Source organism: Osmerus mordax, chromosome 11 (genome assembly GCF_038355195.1).
Source record: "Osmerus mordax isolate fOsmMor3 chromosome 11, fOsmMor3.pri, whole genome shotgun sequence".
NCBI classification, from domain to species: Eukaryota; Metazoa; Chordata; class Actinopteri; order Osmeriformes; family Osmeridae; genus Osmerus; species Osmerus mordax.
Genome location: NC_090060.1, coordinates 7,475,912 through 7,494,336, shown reverse-complemented (window position 1 = coordinate 7,494,336; position 18,425 = coordinate 7,475,912). Strand labels below are relative to the sequence as shown.

Here is an 18,425-nt window from a genome sequence, read left to right as displayed (position 1 = left end):
TAAAGTGAGAAATAGAAAATTCTCTGTTTTTTTCAGCACACATTCTGATTTATGGTAGTTTTGAAAACCGAGGAGCTTCTAGTTCAATTATTGGGCTTAATACTGAGACAAACACTGGTTTGTTGATGCTTCGGTGTTATCCGCAGAATGCAGGCATCAGCAAAAACACAACCTATACAGATTAAATATTATGTTGATTTGCTTTTTATTTTTTAAATCACAGCCATGTGTGTGTGGTTGTGTGTGTCTGTGCGTGTTCCTGCGTGTGTGCGTGCATTCTATACATTAAGGATGGCTCTTGAGTGACAAGCACAATGGTCTCTAGAGAATATGACATTTTTTCCAAGAAACAAGTTCATTGATACAGACGTTATTCCTTTGATTTACATTCATTCAAGAGAACAGTTAGTCCACAAAGTTAGTTCATATTGTCTGATATAGTCTTCCAAAATGGCCGCCGCTAAGTCACTCTGGTCTCCTAGCAGGCTTGGTCACAGGTAGCAGTCCCAATACGGCCAATGGAAGTACACAGCACGTGATGTCACTGCTTCTTCCTCGTAGCTTCCTCCTCGTACACCATCCTAGCAGTGCAGGATCTTGATGAAGGCCTTCCTGAACTCCACGTTGAAGGTGGTGTAAATTATGGGGTTGACTGCGCTGTTCACATAGCCGAGCCATGTGAAGGCGTTGTACATCTCAGCCGGAACCTTGCAGGTGGTGCAGTGGGTGTTCAGGATGTGAGTGATGAAGAAGGGCAGCCAGCATATGATGAACACACCTAAAGAGGGAGAGGAAGGGCGAGATGGAGGGGGAGTCACAAGAAGGAGAAGAGATAGAGGAGAGGGACAATACCATTAAAGACAGCATAGAGTCTATTTAAAGATAGACAGGTCTCGATGCAGACCTTAGGTGTGTGTGCTTTATTTGCTTTAGTATTATACTAAAAAATAAACTGTGTGTCTGTTACAAAGTGAAGAGAGGACAAATGCTTTCATGTTGTTGCATCACTGTGTACTGCACTGCCTTCCAGTTCTTTTCAAACTCTCACTAAGCAGAAACAACCAGCACAACAGAAGCTGAAGCAGCCAGGCAGGAGACCAGCACACTGCATTCGGAGCAGCAAATAAACCAGCTGTTTATAATTGGCTCCTCTTGGTAACACATGGTACCCTTGCCTTTACAGAGACCTAACACCAGATCCCCTGACATCGCTGTCGCTACTCTCCTACAGCAATTTTTGTCTTCATCGTCCTGCAATTCTAACTACCTGTTCAAGTTGTGTCAGAGGTCTGAAGGGTGGCCCACAAGGTGGATCGTCAAATAAATCAATACACTTACAAGTATTACTCTAATAAGTAAGTAAGTTACTTGAGCAAATACTCAAATAAGTACTTGTACTCACCCAGGACAATAGCTAACATCTGTGTGGCTTTCTTCTCTTTCTGCTGGGAGATCTTCCTCTTGCTCATGGTCTTGACGGAGGTCTGGGTCTTGCCGTTGGGCAGGGCCTGGGTCTGGAAGGCTTTGGTCACCCTGGGAGGCTCCGCCTGGATCTCCTTGGGCCCAGTGTCCCCATTCTTCTGAGTCTTCAGGGCCTCCTTGGGCGGGGTGGGTGGGGTGGAGGTGGGGCTGGTGTTGGGGGCCTTGCTGGGGAGCAGCTGCTGGGAGGGGTGTGAGGGCTGGGGCTGGGGGGGCTGGTGGCAGGAGGCCTGGGGGGGCTGGTGGCTGGAGGCCTGGGGGGGCTGGTGGCTGGAGGCCTGGGGAGGGTCTGGACACTTCTGCTGCTTCTCTGCCTTGCTGCAGGTCTGCAGGTCATCCAACTCCATGTCCTCCACCTCGTTGGCCACCTCTTTGATGAATATCTGCGATTGGATGGATTGGGGAAGGTCTGTTTTTAACTACTGATACAATACTCTTTGTTGAGCTGTGATTGGATGAATTGCAAAAATCCGTTTTGCTTCATGATATAACTGTGATGAAGATTTGGTGAGACACCGGAAATGACTAGCGTGAGCCTGTGGTGATTTAATACAGTGAATAAAGACATTGTAAATCTTTCAGAGAGGGGGTTGGTGCATCGTGCCAGAAACATTCTTCACATAATGGGCCTTCGGGCGGCGGGATTATATGAACATGCTGCGATCATCCATTTAGTTTGGTAAATGATAATTACGGCTTCCGCTGACGACTGCTTTGATAAATTGAATCCTTAACGCATCTGATGAATCGCGTTTTAATGGGGGTAACTGGGGAGAATCTGGAGGTGGATCCATGTTAACTTCCTTACCAAAGGGAAGCACCGCCCCCCCCCCCCCCCCCCCCCCCCCCCCCGGGTGCGCGCTCCCCCCCCCACACAGCCCCCCGCCCACCCCCCCCTCAGAGAGTTTACTAAATATATCTGGAATGAGACCGAGATAATTAAACGTACCACTTTCTTCTTGCTGACAGGAAAGCTGCCATTAGACTTGACGATCACAGTGCACAGACGTACATCCTCTGGGTGAGTGCACTTCTCTTGCTTCAGAAGGAGGAGCAAGAAAGAGAGAGAGACCAGGGGAGAGAGAGGCCAGGGAAGAGAGAGACCAGCAGGGAGAGAGAGGCCAGGGAAGAGAGGGACCATGCAGAGAGAGGGAGATATGGAGAGAGACAAGCCAGAGGAGAGAGAGAAGCCAGGAGAGAGAGACAAGTCAGGGGAGAGAAAGAGGTCAGGGGGGAGAGAGAGATAGACCGAGGGAGAAAGAGGGGCCAGGTGGAGAGAAGAAGGACACCAGGGGGAGAGAGGCCAGGGGTGAGAGAGGGAGGCCAGAGGGGACAGTGAGGGAGGCCAGGGATGAGAGAGGGAGGTCAGGAGTGAGGGACAGAGGACAGGGGTGAGAGAGGGAGGTCAGGGATGAGAGAGGGAGGTCAGGGGTGAGAGAGGGAGGTCAGGAGTGAGGGACAGAGGTCAGGGGTGAGAGAGGGAGGTCAGGGATGAGAGAGGGAGGTCAGGGGTGAGAGAGGGAGGCCAGGGGTGAGAGAGGGAAGTCAGGGGTGAGAGAGGGAGGTCAGGGATGAGAGAGGGAGGTCAGGAGGGACAGAGGTCAGGGGTGAGAGAGGGAGGTCAGGGGTGAGAGAGGGAGGCAGGGGTGAGAGAGGGAGGTCAGGGGTGAGAGAGGGAGGCCAGGGGTGAGAGAGGGAGGTCAGGGGTGAGAGAGAGAGGCCAGGGGGGACAGTGAGGGAGGCCAGGGGTGAGAGAGGGAGGTCAGGGGTGAGAGAGGGAGGTCAGGAGTGAGGGACAGAGGTCAGGGGTGAGAGAGGGAGGTCAGGGGTGAGAGAGGGAGGTCAGGGAGAAAGAGAGGGAAGGCCAGGGGAGAGAGACAGCATTAGTACACAGACCTATTACAGCCTTTTCTCCCTTCCATTGAAACGACCATATACTTCTAATTAATTATCAATTTACTTATTATATTGATTTTAACATTCTACCTGACAATAAAACTACCATATTGTTTCTAATTATCAGCAGGGAAATTATATTTATTTCCACATGAATCCTGTCATGATTTCACAGATGATATACTGGAAACAGTTGCTATAGTACATTCTTATTGAGTGTCTACAATTCAAAAGATGATTTTATAACTGTAGTTCTTTACCATAGCTCTCTGGTTAATCAATCTGTCTTTGAGAGAAACCACTTAGAACAAAGATCAGCCATCAAAAACATCACAGTCCATCTGTGTTACTGTGTGGTGTGTGATTGTGTGTGTGTGTGTGTACCCTTTAATTCTCCATGATGTCAATAACAGTATTCATGGCAGGTTTAAAATTACTGGCATAGGTCAAGTATTATTATAATTTAAAACATGTATTGACTGACAGCCAAAACTGATGAGGACTGTATTCCTTGCAACTGCCTTGCTATTACATTAGCAATGGTTAGACCTGCTGATCCATGCTGACATGGATTACACACCCAGACATCCACACACACAGTCATACACACACCAACCAAAGGCATTTACTTTACTGTTTGTGTAAGAGTAAAGCAGAGTCAAATACATTACTGTGTTTCTAGGCTCAGAAGTCATTGATCTGCTTTGCGTCAGTAAAATCCGTATGGATGAAAGGGAAAGTTTTCAGTAGCACGACAGAATTCAGAATTGTTAAGAATTACTGCTGACGTTCAGGGAAAGAGACCTGCCAATCCATGAGCATAGGTGGCCAGGGGGTTGAGACTGGAGGACTGAGAGTGGGGGGCTGAGAGTGGGGGGCTGAGACTGGGGGGCTGAGAGTGGGGGACTGAGACTGGGGGGCTGAGAGTGGGGGGCTGAGAGTGGGGGGTTGAGACTGGGGGGCTGAGAGTGGGGGGCTGAGAGTGGGGGGTTGAGACTGGGGGGCTGAGAGTGGGGGACTGAGAGTGGGGGGTTGAGACTGGGGGACTGAGACTGGGGACTGCCTGGATCACTGGATCTTGGGAGATCCTGACCTCCGCTAGAAGGATGGCTGTTGATCTCTCTACAAAATCAATGATGATGGGTTTGTAAGTGTGTTTGTGTTCTCCTCGGGGCAGTGAGTGTGTGCGTGTGCGTTTGTGTGTGTGCTCCTGAGGGACAGTGTGTGTGTGTGTGTTGGTGTATGAGAGGCCGTATAGGACTTAATTCATACTTGATCTCACATACACGCTATGACCTCACATATATACCATTATACTCTCACATATATACCATTATACTCTCACGTATATACCATTATACTCTCACGTATACACCATTATACTCTCACGTATACACCATTATACTCTCACATACACACCATGACCTCACATATATACCATTATACTCTCACATATATACCATTATACTCTCACATATACACCATTATACTCTCACATATACACTATTATACTCTCACATATACACCATTATACTCTCACATATACACCATTATACTCTCACATATACACCATTATACTCTCACATATACACTATTATACTCTCACATATACACCATTATACTCTTGCACATAAACTGGCATACTCTCTTACACACACAAAAATACCGTCTTATATGCACCATCATACTAAAGTATGACAATATATGTAAGAGACAAATAGTATGTGTGAAACAGAATGTTACTATATGTAAGAGAATAACAGGATGTGTAAGAGAGAATACTTATCTATGTGAGAGAGAATACTTGTCTATGTGAGAGAGAATACTTGTCTATGTGAGAGAGAATACTTGTCTATATGAGAGAGAATACTTGTCTATGTGAGAGAGTTTGATTGAAACGGAAGGCAGTTTGATTGAAAAGGAAGTAGTACTGAATTCTCATTTCCTGATTGGCTTACAAATGAAGAAGAAGGATTTGGGGTAGATGTAGCTAACGCCCACCTTCCCTATCAAGACGAGACTGAGTGACATGGCAAGATGGCAGAGAGTGGGCGGCTTAATGAAGCCATTGGACTTATTAATAACATTTTGAATACTCCAAATGCTGCGGCGTTATTGTAGGGAGGACAGACCCGTTCCTGAAATACGTTTTTACAGTTATTCCTGGGGAAATTATGGAATTAAATTACATATTAACTATACTAAAATAATTGTGCACAATAATATTGGCTAAATGTAGACGTTTTTGAAGGTTTAATTTTACCTCGAAGCTTTTTGTGAAAGTGAGGCTAGTTTCACGACGGCGACTTTGGATGTAGACTAGGCTACTTTAACATGTTAGCTGATTAGCCAGTATGAGTGAGATATGTATACAGTCACATTAACAAACCTCTTCTTTGTAAACTATTTCGTCTTAAATACGATGGGAACACATCACATTAACAATTCCAAAACGCACCACACGCCAAACACATTTTTTGTCAAGCGTCTCTAAGCTCAGATTCCGAGTCGGATCCATGAAGCTATTTCGTTGCAGTGAATGGGTGCGGGCACTCATCGTGCATAGGGGCCTACACTCAAATAGGATACTAAAAGTCCCAACTGGAAAATGTTGTGAACAGATTTACATCAAATTCAGGTTGTGGCATTGAAGCTTAGGTTAGTAGCCAAGGGTGTAAAGACCACTCGACTAATTAAAGACGTCAACGGTTAAAACCCCAGTGCCACGGGACGGTATTCACACAGGCATTTAATTTAAATGATAGTTTGTTTCATCAATTGAAAAACTGATCTAGGACTTTTGACTCAAGTAGTGGGGGTCGGTATAGCTTCCTAAACAACTATGTAATTCTACATTTGAGTTTTTTTGTGGATTTGCTTGAATCGTTGTCAGAAATGTTGGAATCAAAGACGACAGCCATCCACAGTGGCTATTTCTGACGCTAACGATGAAATGCGCCTGCTCTTCAGACCTCGATCAGGTGCATCACGGAGCGGCAGCAGCACTCTGTCAGGAGTTAGTCTTAAGTACTGCGGAGTTTGATATTGGGTTTGCGCCATCACTTGGCTGGCATTAAGACTAGCTCCTGACAGAGTGCTGCTGCCGCTCCTTGATGCACCTGATCCAGGTCTGAAGAGCCGGCGCATTTCATTGTCAACGTTAGCGTTAGAAACAGCCCCCGTGTATGGCTGTCGTCTTTGATACAACATTTCTGACAATGACGCCGCAGGATTTGGAGTATGCAAAATGTTATTAATGAATCCATCTTGTCATGTCACTCAGTCTCGTCTTGATAGGGAAGGTGGGCGTTAGCTACATCTACCCCAAATCCTTCTTCATGTGTAAGCCAATCAGGAACTGAGAATTCAGTACTACTTCCTTTTCAATCAAACTCTCTCACATAGACAAGTATTCTCTCTCACATAGACAAGTATTCTCTCTCATATAGACAAGTATTCTCTCTCACAAAGACAAGTATTCTCTCTCACAAAGACAAGTATTCTCTCTCAAAAAGACAAGTATTCTCTCTCACAAAGACAAGTATTCTCTCTCACAAAGACAAGTATTCTCTCTCACATAGACAAGTATTCTCTCTCACATAGACAAGTATTCTCTCTCACATAGACAAGTATTCTCTCTCACATAGACAAGTATTCTCTCTTACATAGACAAGTATTCTCTCTTACACATCCTGTTATTCTCGTACATATACTAACATTCTGTTTCACACATACTATTTGTCTCTTGCATATATTGTCATACTTTAGTATGATGGTGCATATAAGAGGGTATTTTTGTGTGTGTAAGAGAGTATGCCAGTTTATGTGCAAGAGTATAATGGTGTATATGTGAGAGTATAATAGTGTATATGTGAGAGTATAATGGTGTATATGTGAGAGTATAATGGTGTATATGTGAGAGTATAATGGTGTATATGTGAGAGTATAATAGTGTTTATGTGAGAGTATAATGGTACATATGTGAGAGTATAATGGTATATATGTGAGAGTATAATGGTATATATGTGAGAGTATAATGGTACATATGTGAGAGTATAATGGTATATATGTGAGGTTATGGTGTTGTATGTGAGACCAAGTAGTTTATGTGCAAGAGTATAATGGTATATATGTGAGAGTATAATGGTATATATGTGAGAGTATAATGGTACATATGTGAGAGTATAATGGTATATATGTGAGGTTATGGTGTTGTATGTGAGACCAAGTAGTTTATGTGCAAGAGTATAATGGTATATATGTGAGAGTATAATGGTATATATGTGAGAGTATGATGGTATATATGTGAGGTCATGGCGTGTATGTGAGACCAAGTATGAATAATGGCCTATACGGCCTCTCATATTGGTGTGCTTTCTCATTTGCTTCTTGTGTTCTGGGGGGATCACTGAGCCAGTGTTTTTGTGATTCAGTGAGTAGCAGGGAGAGGATGAACCTGTCTCAGCCGGCTCAACACAGACCTTCTAGAAGCTAATCTCCTGTGTCTCAAGAGGGTCAGGGGGGTTAAACAAGAGCATGTCTGTGATCACATGACCAGGGTAAGTACAGTACGGTCCAAATCTCCCTTTTCTGTCTCTCTTTAGGGTCGTGTGACCAGAGAAAGCCTGGAATAGTGGCAGCTGGAACAGAGGAGAACCTGGATCAGAGCAGCACTCTGGGGTTCTGGTGGATCCAGAGAGAGACACACCAAGACACAACTCCTTCCTTTTCAGATTATAATACACACCTAATCTACGTGTCGCTTGTCCAATTCAATATTAGTAGCCATTTGTGTATCATTCACGCATACAGCCAAACTCCTAAATGCATTTAATTTGTTGGCCCTGGCCTTGTAAAAAAATAAATAAACATGATCTCTGTCACCTTCATAGACCGTAAGACTATAGCTGGTCTGGTACAGTCTTCTTAAGCTCTGTTCTAGCGTCTGTCTCTGTCAGGCTCACCTTCAGCGTGGCGGCCAGCTCGTGCTCGGGGCCCTGGTGGCCGGAGCGCTTGGGCTTGGTGTTGACGCGTTTCCGCCGCTTGCGGAGCACAACGTAGATCTGCACGTACACCAGCAGGGTGATGATGAAGGGGACGTAGAAGGACACGATGGAGGAGTAGACCACGAAGGCCGGGTTGGCGATCACGCACTGTGCCTCGTCACGCGTTGCTAGGGGAGGGCAGGGAGGGAAGTAGAGAAGGGGAAGGAAAGAAGGGAGGATGAAAGGGAGGGAAAGTGGGAAGAAAGGAAGGAAGGGAGGGAGGGAAGAAGGGGGGGAGGGAGGGAGCGAGAGACAAAGGATGGAACAAGGGAGAGGGACGGCATATTTCAGTCCTGACCCCTCCTGAGACCTCGAGCCGTGCTAACTCCTGTCGGGGATTTACACCATGGTGTTCAGCAGAGCAGCAGACGTAGCTGCTGTGTAACGTCAGCTCACTACATTGTCTCCACATCATGTCAGCCTGGTGACTGAGACCCAGCTCCCAGCCGCAGCACCATGGAGCTGAAGCAGAGGGGCTGTTGGAGACTGGCCCTGACATGATGGAGTGCGTTTGCACCGGGCAGGCCGAGCAGGATGCTAGCCTGGTGGCGTCCTGCTACTGTATGTGAAGAAGCAATATGTGCCAGCTGGGATTTACAGCGGGGCAGGCGGGCTACTGTAACTTTATTCGTTTTGAGTGTGTGTGTGGAAGGGAGTGTGTATATGCGTGCGTTTGCGGGTGTGCGCATATAGGCAGTGTGTGTGTTTGTATGTGTGCATATAGATATTTGTGTGTTTGTATGCCGAAATGAGTATTGTATACTATGTATTGTAGATATGTGTATGTGTATTGATATGTGTGTGTGTGTGTGTGCGTGGCTCACCAGTGTTGTTGAGGCCGAACAGCAGGGGACAGGAGATGGCAAAGGACAGCACCCACACCACAGAGATCATGACGGTGACACGGCGCCTGGAGCTGTAGCGCGTGTTGTACAGCATTGGCATGGCCACCGCTGTGTACCTGGGAGAAGGTGTGTGTGTGTGTGTTTGGGGGGGGGGGGGGGGTGGAGTAGGGGCAGAAAGGTGTGTGTGAGAGAGGATAGTGAAGAGAAAGAAAGAAGTTAAGAAAGAAAGAGAGACAGAGAGACAGAGACTGAGGGCTAGATTTATCAAGCCGTTTACGGCTGATTCCAGGCGTTAATTGTTCACAAACACTGACTTAACCGATGCGGGCTATTTACAAACAGGGCGCACTTGGGTAAAATCGCAGATTGCCTTCCACATGAGCGAGAACAGGCAAGTCGCGCTTTCAATATGCGTTCGTGGGAGGGTCATGGGGAAAGTGGGACTTCCACTCAAAAGGTGGGAGAATACACGTAAAGTGTGCTTAATTATATATTCTGCGGTATTTACAAAGACTGCCAGTAAGAGCGCCTGTATCCTGCGGGGAAAATTATCCGCCTCTTAAAAGCAGGTCGAAACCAGGAGCGCGTTTTCCTGTGTGTACAAATTTACCTTATTCAATGGCAGCAGTGATCCGAGCAAGGCGAAGACATAAGCCAATTTTTTCAGAGGGTGGGGATGTTCTTCATGTTTGTATGCTGTTTTGGTTACCCGCAATGTTTTGGGGGTTATCTCATTGTTTATGATCATTGACCTATGCACTTTTGTAAAGCTCTCTCTTGGAAGTCGCTTTGGATAAAAGCATCTGCTAAATGAATACATGTAAATGTAAATGTTCTGCTCTGTAATATGTTCAAGTTTGCTGTAACTTCATGCACGTCACTAAATTTACGCTTGCGCTTTCTTTTTCCCGTAGGAAGATCCACCATGATAGATACATTTAGTCATTTAGCAGAGACTTTTATCCAGAGCGACTTACAGTAAGTACAGGGACATTCCCCCCGAGGCAAGTAGGGTGAAGTGCCTTGCCCAAGGACACAACATCATTTGACACGGTGGGGAATCGAACTGGCAACATTCAGATTACTAGCCCGATTCCCTAACCGCTCAGCCACCTGACAACTGACATGCGGGCCCATTGTTCTTTTAGAGGCCGCTAATTACGCTAGAGGGGGCAGTATGAGATAATTGCCTGATGGGTGTCAGGTTTGATAAATACTACGCAAAATGAGGAAGCATAGCGGGCGTTATTACTAAAGTCGCATAAACAGACCCAGCGTAAACTGCGTAGTGTTAGTAAATCTACCCCAGAGAGAGAAGGGAGAGATCAGTGGGGTCATATTTCAGTAACCGTGATGGCATGGTGCCATTTGATTTTCCTTGGGTAAAGAGTAAGATGTCAGAAGGAGAGCCAAGCAGCTGTAAACAGGAGAACCACCACACTTACACATGCCCGCTTGCTGAAGAAGAATAGTTCCCTCAAATGTGTTGTTATAAAAAAGAGAAGGATAATTATGTGAGTGGGGAAATTGCACGTAATGTAGCCTACTGAGTGTCAAATGAGAGTGCTCTTCGCGTGTGATGATTGGTCGTGGGTTTGTGTGTGTGTGTTTGTGTGCGTGTATATGTGCGTACGAGGTCACATGAAGTTGTTTGTGGTAGTTTACTTGCTTGTTTGCCCATATGTGTATGTGTGACACCAAAGCCCATGTGTGAGTCTGTATGTGAGGGCTGTAAGAAACAAAGTAGGGGAAGGAACCACATCTCCCAGAATCCCTCAGGAGAAACCTTATCAATTAGCACTGGCCTGGTGGCAGACATTATCACTGGACTAAAACCCTCAGGAAATCCAAGGAATCTTGCAGCCTCTGCCATATTGATTCCATTGTAATTTGGTTTATTAATCCTGTAGGTTGACTAAGCCTCTACAATTCTGCAGCACTTACAGGAAACCAAGCTTGGTTCTCTTATCCCTCTTCTGCAGAATTTAATCAGTAAAATATAGATGAAAAGTTCAATAATGCTATTTTACATTTCTTTGCTGGATCTCCTCATTGGTTCACTTTGTTTCGGGAGAGTGTGGAGGAAGTGTGTGCATGACAGTGTGAGAGAGTTTGGGTGTGTGTGTGTGTGTGTGTGTGTGTGTGACAATGTGGGATAGTTTGTGTGTGTGTTGGCTTGTGTGTTAGATAGAGGTTGTGTGTCTCTCAGTGATTTTGTGTGTGTTTGCTTGTGTCTGTGAGTAATTAAGCGCTTGTGTGTGTTTGTGTGTCTGTGGGAAATGTTGTGTATGTGTGTGTCAGAGAGAGTTTTCTATGTCTGTAAATGAATGATTGAGTGTGTGTGTGTGCTTGTGTCTGTGAGTAATTGAGTGTGTGTGTGTGTCTGAGAGTAATTGTGTGTTTGTGTGTCTACCTTAATCACCGCTGTGGACCAGGATAAGGGGACACTCAAACTACTCAGGTCCTCTATGGTATTCACCAGCCATACTGCATTTGGAGTGGGCTTCACTTTATCCCAGAATACATTAGAATACATCTTACATTTGCATTTCATATATCGAACACACATTTCCTCAATGGACATTTTAATTAAACCTTTTGAATCAAGCATCGGTGTGGCCATGGTGACGTTTTGCTCTTATCGCAGCACGTTTATTCATTGATGAGAGGGGAGCTGTCTCTGGCAGGAGAGAGTAGCAGCTCCACTTGTCTCTCTTCCTCCTCCTCTCTCTAGAGAGAGAGAGGAAGAGGAAGAGAGAGAGAAGGGGAGAGAGCGAGGAAGAGAGAAGGATGGGAAAGAGGGAGACAGATTGAGAGAGAAAGAAAGAGAGGGAGAGTAATAGGTCTGGTTGTCTCTCCAGCCTCCTGTTCTCCTGATGCAACTATTAACCATCACACAGCTGCTACATTGTTGTCTGTGTTCACATCTAAAGATTTCCTTTGTGGCTCCTCAGTGGAGCCTGACCTGGGTGCCGATTGAACAATCTAAACTCCTCCCTCCCTCCCTTTCTTTATTCCTCCGTCGTTGCTTCTCGCCTTCTCCCCCCACCAATTTTTCATCTGGTGATCTGACTGACCCGGGTGCTGACGGAACAATCGAAGCTCCTCCCTCCCTTACTTTATCTATTTGAGACTTCCTCTCTCCCCGTCTTGCATTTTCTATTCCTCCCTCTCTTTATTTATTCCTCCATGGGTGCCTCCCTTTCCACCTCAAATGTAGTCATCTCCTGATCCAATTGACCCCATCCAACCTTGGTACCAATGAGGCTATTCAGGTGCGTCCTCCCTTCCTTTCCCATTCTATTCCCTTCTCTTCCCCTCCCCTCCGCTCCGCTCCCCTCCCCTAACCCTCCCTCCACCAACACCCCCCCCCCTCACCGGTCGATGCTGATGGCACAGAGGTTGAGGATGCTGGCCGTACACATCATGACGTCCAGTGTGACAAAGATGTCACAGTGGATCTTGCTGAAGCGCCACTCGCCCACCACCTGGAAGACAAGCAACAAACAGCAACAAACAACAAGGCAGACGTCAGCTGAACACCTCCAAACGTCCGGCAGGTGTGCTCAGAGAGCCTAAACACTGTTTGGCGTTTTGGAGCCTTGTCGCATGGGAACATTCCGCAGAATAAAAACAAAAAAGAAACAAAACACATTCCCACTAAGTATACACAAGAACAAACTGCACTTTAAAGACGTCACAAACATCCAACCAGGTTCACTCCAGGCCCATTAAACATTTAGCTGGCCTTTCTTGACTTGAGTTCGGCATCTGCCTGCCTCTCAACTAGAACCAAGTGTCACCCGCTGGCATTAAAGGAGCATTCCGCCGAATGTTAAGTGACGGACACAAACCATTTATTCAATCAGCTCAGCTGTTCACATGTATCTCCTGACAACTCCGTCAGGCAAACTGATTCTTCCTGTCATTCAGGGTGACTCCTCCCACTCGGAGGCCGGCGTGGAGGAGGGTGGGAGGAGGGCGGTTATGAGTGGCAGGCGCCAGGCCGAGGGACTCCCAGACAGCCCCAGGGGACTGCTGATGAAACCATCGGTATTCATGAAACCCACTTCCACTCTCTACAGGAGCTTGCACTCCAACTCCCATAGTACTATATATCATCGGAGATTCTCTGACAAGAGAAGGAGGGGAGAGAGGGAGGGGAGGGACGGGGGGTGTTGCGGGGAAGAGAAGGGGGGGGGGGGGTGGTCATGGCTTCAGATGTTCTGTCTCTTCTATTCTCCACCTCTGCTCTCCTGTCTTCTCCTCTCTTTCTGTCTTGTCCTCTTCTCTCCTCTCCTCTCTTCTCTCCTCTCCTCTCCTGTCTTCTCCTCTCCTCTCTTCTCCTCTCTTCTCTCCTCTCTTCTCTTCTCTTCTCTCCTCTCCTGTCTTCTCCTCTCCTCTTCTGTCTCTTCTCCTCTCCTCTTCTGTCTCTTCTCCTCTCCTGTCTTCTCCTCCTAACCCAGTAGAGGCACACCAGGACACAGCAGAGCTTCCTCTCCAGGCACCATGTCTCCAGGGAAAACAGCTTTCAGAGCCTACTGTCTTGGCTGCTCCTCCTCTGCCAGGCATTAAAGCATGACCTGACGGGCCCGTATGAAAGATACTTTGCCTGCTTTCTTTTTACTCCACCTGCCCTCCTCGCCACGTCTTTCTGTATCTCAGTTCCTATTGATCATTCCCGCATCTCTCTGTCACCAGCCCCGCATCTCTACCCCTCGCCCCCATCCCACACACATACAGACCCATACATAATCTGCGTGCATCTACACTAAGTTGTGTGAACTGACACACACACACACACAGAGGGATTGTGCTGGTCTGCCTAGCAGCACAATCCAAATGAAACACACCAAGGAAAAATCCAATTGTTATGTTAATGTGAGCGCAGCCTTCTACATGCTTCCTGGTGTGCTGCTCTGCCGATGCCTTGTGTCTCTGCCTCTCTCTCGTAATACAAGGACAGATTATTCATCTGATAAGATACGCCTGGCGTGCTGTTCGGGGGTTTACTAGCCACTGTGTTCTGTGAGAGTACAGAAGGCTGCGTGGTTGGAGGGAAAAAAAGGGTAGATAAAAGACGACGAGAACGGCTGGGACACCGAAGAGACATGAAAAGGGGGATGGAAGATGAAAGAGAAGGGGAGAGGAGAGAGAAGAGGAATAGAGGGGAAAAAACAAGGAGGAGAAGGGAAGACAGCAGGAAGGCTGTGGCTGACGCCTCTCCTCCTTCTCCTCAACAAAGACAGTAATGATCGTGACACACAATGTGTGAGCCAGCAGTGTGCTCTCTCGCTCTCGTATTAGACACGGCTGGCTGGATGTGAAAACTGTCATAATTAATGCTAATTTAGCATTTAATGACAAAGGGCACGGCTGTAGAAAGCTGTGCTCAAGATCCAAAATAAGGGCCTCACATCAGGAGTGGGCTGAGATGTCTGTAAACCATTTCACGCAGACACACACACACACACACACACACACGCAGACACACACACTCGCAGACACACACATTCTGTATACAGAACACAACAATGCTAAAGCTCATACACATACTCTCTCACATTCCAAAACCCACTTTACACAGTAACTGTAAACATTTGCATTAAATAAACTGTTCTGCTTGAGTTGGACACTGTTTACTCTCGTAGTCATAGAAACCACAGTGAGCTATCCTCGCAGAGCCGTGAGGCTGGAGACGAGAGAGACAGCGTTTAGGACGTCTCAGACACACTGTCACCCAGGCAGCGTATCTAGCGTTTGGATGAGATGGATGATTTGAGATCAACAAACGCTATACAAACTCATTTGGTCCACCCTTCACTTCCTGGTTAAGCGCGTGCTAATGCTGCGTTGACCCCAAATTCTGTGATGCAGAGATGGAAAGGGTTCAATGAACCAGGCCACAGCAGGGTCTGGACACAAAGGGTTGTGTACTGGTCAAATGGTGACATTTGCTGTCCATCTGCAGTCCAAACTGTACAGTTCAATGTAAACCTATGAGACGACGACGACAACGGGGGGGGGGTCACAGTTCTGTCCGGGGAGGGTTCTAGAATGTTAAAGAGATATCACGTTACATGCACTTTGCTTTGGAGTGTTCAAAAGACTGAGAGAAAGGGAGAGAGAAAGGGGGATATGTAGAAGAGAAAGGTGATATGGAGAGAGAGAGAGAGAGAGAGAGAGAGAGAGAGAGAGAGAGAGAGAGAGCAGAGGTGAAGGAAGATGACAAAAACAGATACTGAGAGACTGATAGAGAGAGATACAGAGAGAGAGAGAGAGAGAGAGAGAGAGAGAGAGAGAGAGAGAGAGAGGTATTTATCTGTTAGCTGGCCTACTTCCTCCCTGCGTATTGATTGGGCAGAGAATCTAGTGCAATACTGGAATACTAGCCCAAGGCTCCGCTCTCCTCTGCTCACAGTCCCAAATGTCAGTGGGCATTGATTCAACCTCACCTGATCGCCTGCTCGTTTACAAAGCACACAGTCCACACCTCACATCAGATGCTTCGAAAAGTTGGATTGCACAATAATACAGAATAATGCAGGAGTGAGACTCTGGGCCAGTCTGTGGCAGGGGGAGATGGGGGATGGGGAAGGGGGGACCGGTGAAGGTGGGGGGGTTGACATCATGACTTTGCCACTATCCAGACTTTGAGCCTTAGAATGCAGAGTACCTATTAATGATGCTGGATATCTCCCCATCCTCTCTTCATCTCTCTGGCCCTCAAGGCTGATCTGTCTGTGTGTGTGTGTGTGTATCACTCTGTCTCTTCCTCTTTCCCTCTCTCTCTCTCTCTCTCTCTCTCTCTCTCTCTCTCTCTCTCTCTCTCTCTCTCTCTCTCTCTCTCTCTCTCTCTCTCTCGCACCTTTGCCCTTTCTATCCTTCCTTCCTTCCTTCCTTCCTTCCTTCCTTCCTTCCTTCCTCCCTCCCTCCCTCCCTCCCCTCCCTCCCTCCCCCCCCCCCTCTCTCTCTCTCTCTCTCTCTCTCTGTGTCTCTCTCTCTCTCCTCCCTCTCTCCCTCCCTCTCTACTCCTCCCTCTTCCCCTCTCTTCCTCCCTCCAATTCTCTTTTCCCCTCCCTCCTTCCTTCCATCCTTCCTCTCCTTCTCTGTCTGCATCTCTGTGCCATTACACATCCTCTAAAAGGACACGTCACTGATACACATTTTAAGTTCGAGTTATTTCTTTTTAATGTGCTGACTTTAATTTAAAATTACGGTTGTAAAACTAGGTAATAGTTCCCACGGTTTAGCCTTGATAGCATCTTAATTCTCTACTCTCAGAATTCGACACTGTTGCCCTGCAGCATGGAACCTTAACTGCTAAAAACACAAAGATCGGAGGCATGACTTTGTTAAATATAAATAAGGTGTAATGTAATGGAAGTGCAGTCTTGCAATATCTATACAGCATAGCGTTGTAAGCTTGTCAGGTCCAATGGCAGACTCACAGACTAATTATTAAATTAAACTTTGTAAAACAGAGTGAAACAAGTTCATAGCGACATGCCAGTCAAAGTTTTGGACACATTTTCCCATTCAGAGCATCTGTGCATTTGCATGTCTGATTTTCTATCTGTAATGTCATCAGACCACAAATTAATGCTGGAGACGACTGCTGAATAACACAAACTGGGCTACGCGGCAGCCTGTGTGTGTGTGCGTGCGTGTATGTGTGACAGAGGCCGTGGGAGAGAACTACGTGAGAGTGAATTAGTGAGTCAGCCGAGAGTGGAAAAGATGGAGAGAGAGAAGGAATCAGACCCAGCTCTCTTCTGTGTGTGTGTGTGCGTTCGTTTGTGTGTGAGAGTGTGTATGGGTGTATGCGTACATGCGTGCGCGTGCCTCCTTATGCGCGTGTGTCTGTGTATAAATGAGTGAGTGTGTGTGTCTGTGTGTCTGTGTATAAGTGAGTGACTGTGTGTGTGTGTATAAGTGAGTGAGTGAGTGTGTGTGTGTGTGAGTGTGTGTGTGTGTCAGTCCGGCATCTCTCCCTACCTCCAGGTAGACCACCCAGGGCATGACAAGCGTGGCCACCAGCAGGTCAGCCACGGCCAGGCTGACGATCAGGTAGTTGGTGGTGGTCTGGAGAGCCTTCTCCCTGGACACGGCGATGCACACCAGCACGTTGCCGAAGACAATGACGAAGATGAGCAGCGTGAGGAGCATGGCGTAGTAGTTGTACGGGTGCTTCTGCACGCGCTCCGTGTCGTTGAGGCCCCATGTGTCATTGTCGTAGTAACTCTCGTTGTAGGCATACTGGGTAAGGACATCCATGAGCTGTGAGTGAGGAAGGCCGAGGAAGGGCCCTGGGAGAGAGAGGAGGGAGAGAGGGAGAGAGGGAGAGTTAAGTTGACACCTGGGAGGGAGGTATGTGGAGGGGGGGGGGGCACTGGAGGAGAGAAGAGAAGGGGAGAAGAAAGGAAAGGAGAGAGGAAAGGACAGAAGAGGACAGAAGAGAAGAGGAGAGGACATAACATGACCGAACAAAACAGAACAAAACAACAGAACAGGGATTTTGTGAGGGAGGAGGGATGGAAGGACAGAGGGGAGGAGGGAGACTCTCCTGGTGATGGGAGGAGGGAGAGGGAGACTCTCCTGGTGATGGGAGGAGGGAGACTCTCCTGGTGATGGGAGGAGGGAGAGGGAGACTCTCCTGGTGATGGGAGGAGGGAGAGGGAGACTCTCCTGGTGATGGGAGGAGGGAGACTCTCCTGGTGATGGGAGGAGGGAGACTCTCCTGGTGATGGGAGGAGGGAGAGGGAGACTCTCCTGGTGATGGGAGGAGGGAGAGGGAGACTCTCCTGGTGATGGGAGGAGGGAGACTCTCCTGGTGATGGGAGGAGGGAGACTCTCCTGGTGATGGGAGGAGGGAGAGGGAGACTCTCCTGGTGATGGGAGGAGGGAGAGGGAGACTCTCCTGGTGATGGGAGGGAGACTCTCCTGGTGATGGGAGGAGGGAGACTCTCCTGGTGATGGGAGGAGGGAGACTCTCCTGGTGATGGGAGGAGGGAGAGGGAGACTCTCCTGGTGATGGGAGGAGGGAGAGGGAGACTCTCCTGGTGATGGGAGGAGGGAGACTCTCCTGGTGATGGGAGGAGGGAGACTCTCCTGGTGATGGGAGGAGGGAGAGGGAGACTCTCCTGGTGATGGGAGGAGG

The 18,425-nt window shown here is 47.5% G+C and overlaps 1 protein-coding gene across 1 annotated transcript; it reads right to left on the bottom strand.

Moving 5' to 3' along the window:
* Positions 1 to 560: 560 nt before the first annotated feature.
* drd2a (dopamine receptor D2a) lies at positions 561 to 17,542 on the bottom strand. Its single transcript, XM_067247067.1, has 7 exons — positions 17,264 to 17,542; positions 12,644 to 12,753; positions 9,245 to 9,381; positions 8,340 to 8,548; positions 2,429 to 2,518; positions 1,403 to 1,862; positions 561 to 778 (listed from the first exon to the last, which is right to left on the bottom strand). The coding sequence occupies exons 1-7, from the start codon at positions 17,540 to 17,542 to the stop codon at positions 582 to 584; spliced, it is 1,482 nt and encodes a 493-aa protein (XP_067103168.1). The 3' UTR covers positions 561 to 581.
* Between the last annotated feature and the right edge of the window lie 883 nt (positions 17,543 to 18,425).

Coding starts and splice junctions, on each gene's coding strand:
- drd2a (XM_067247067.1), bottom strand. CDS start 17,542: ATGGATGTCCTTACCCAGTATGCCTACAACGAGAGTTACTACGACAAT. Junction 12,754..17,263: donor CCTGGGTGGTCTACCTGGAG/GTAGGGAGAGAT, acceptor CTTGTCTTCCAG/GTGGTGGGCGAGTGGCGCTT. Junction 1,863..2,428: donor CTGTCAGCAAGAAGAAAGTG/GTACGTTTAATT, acceptor ATCCAATCGCAG/ATATTCATCAAAGAGGTGGC.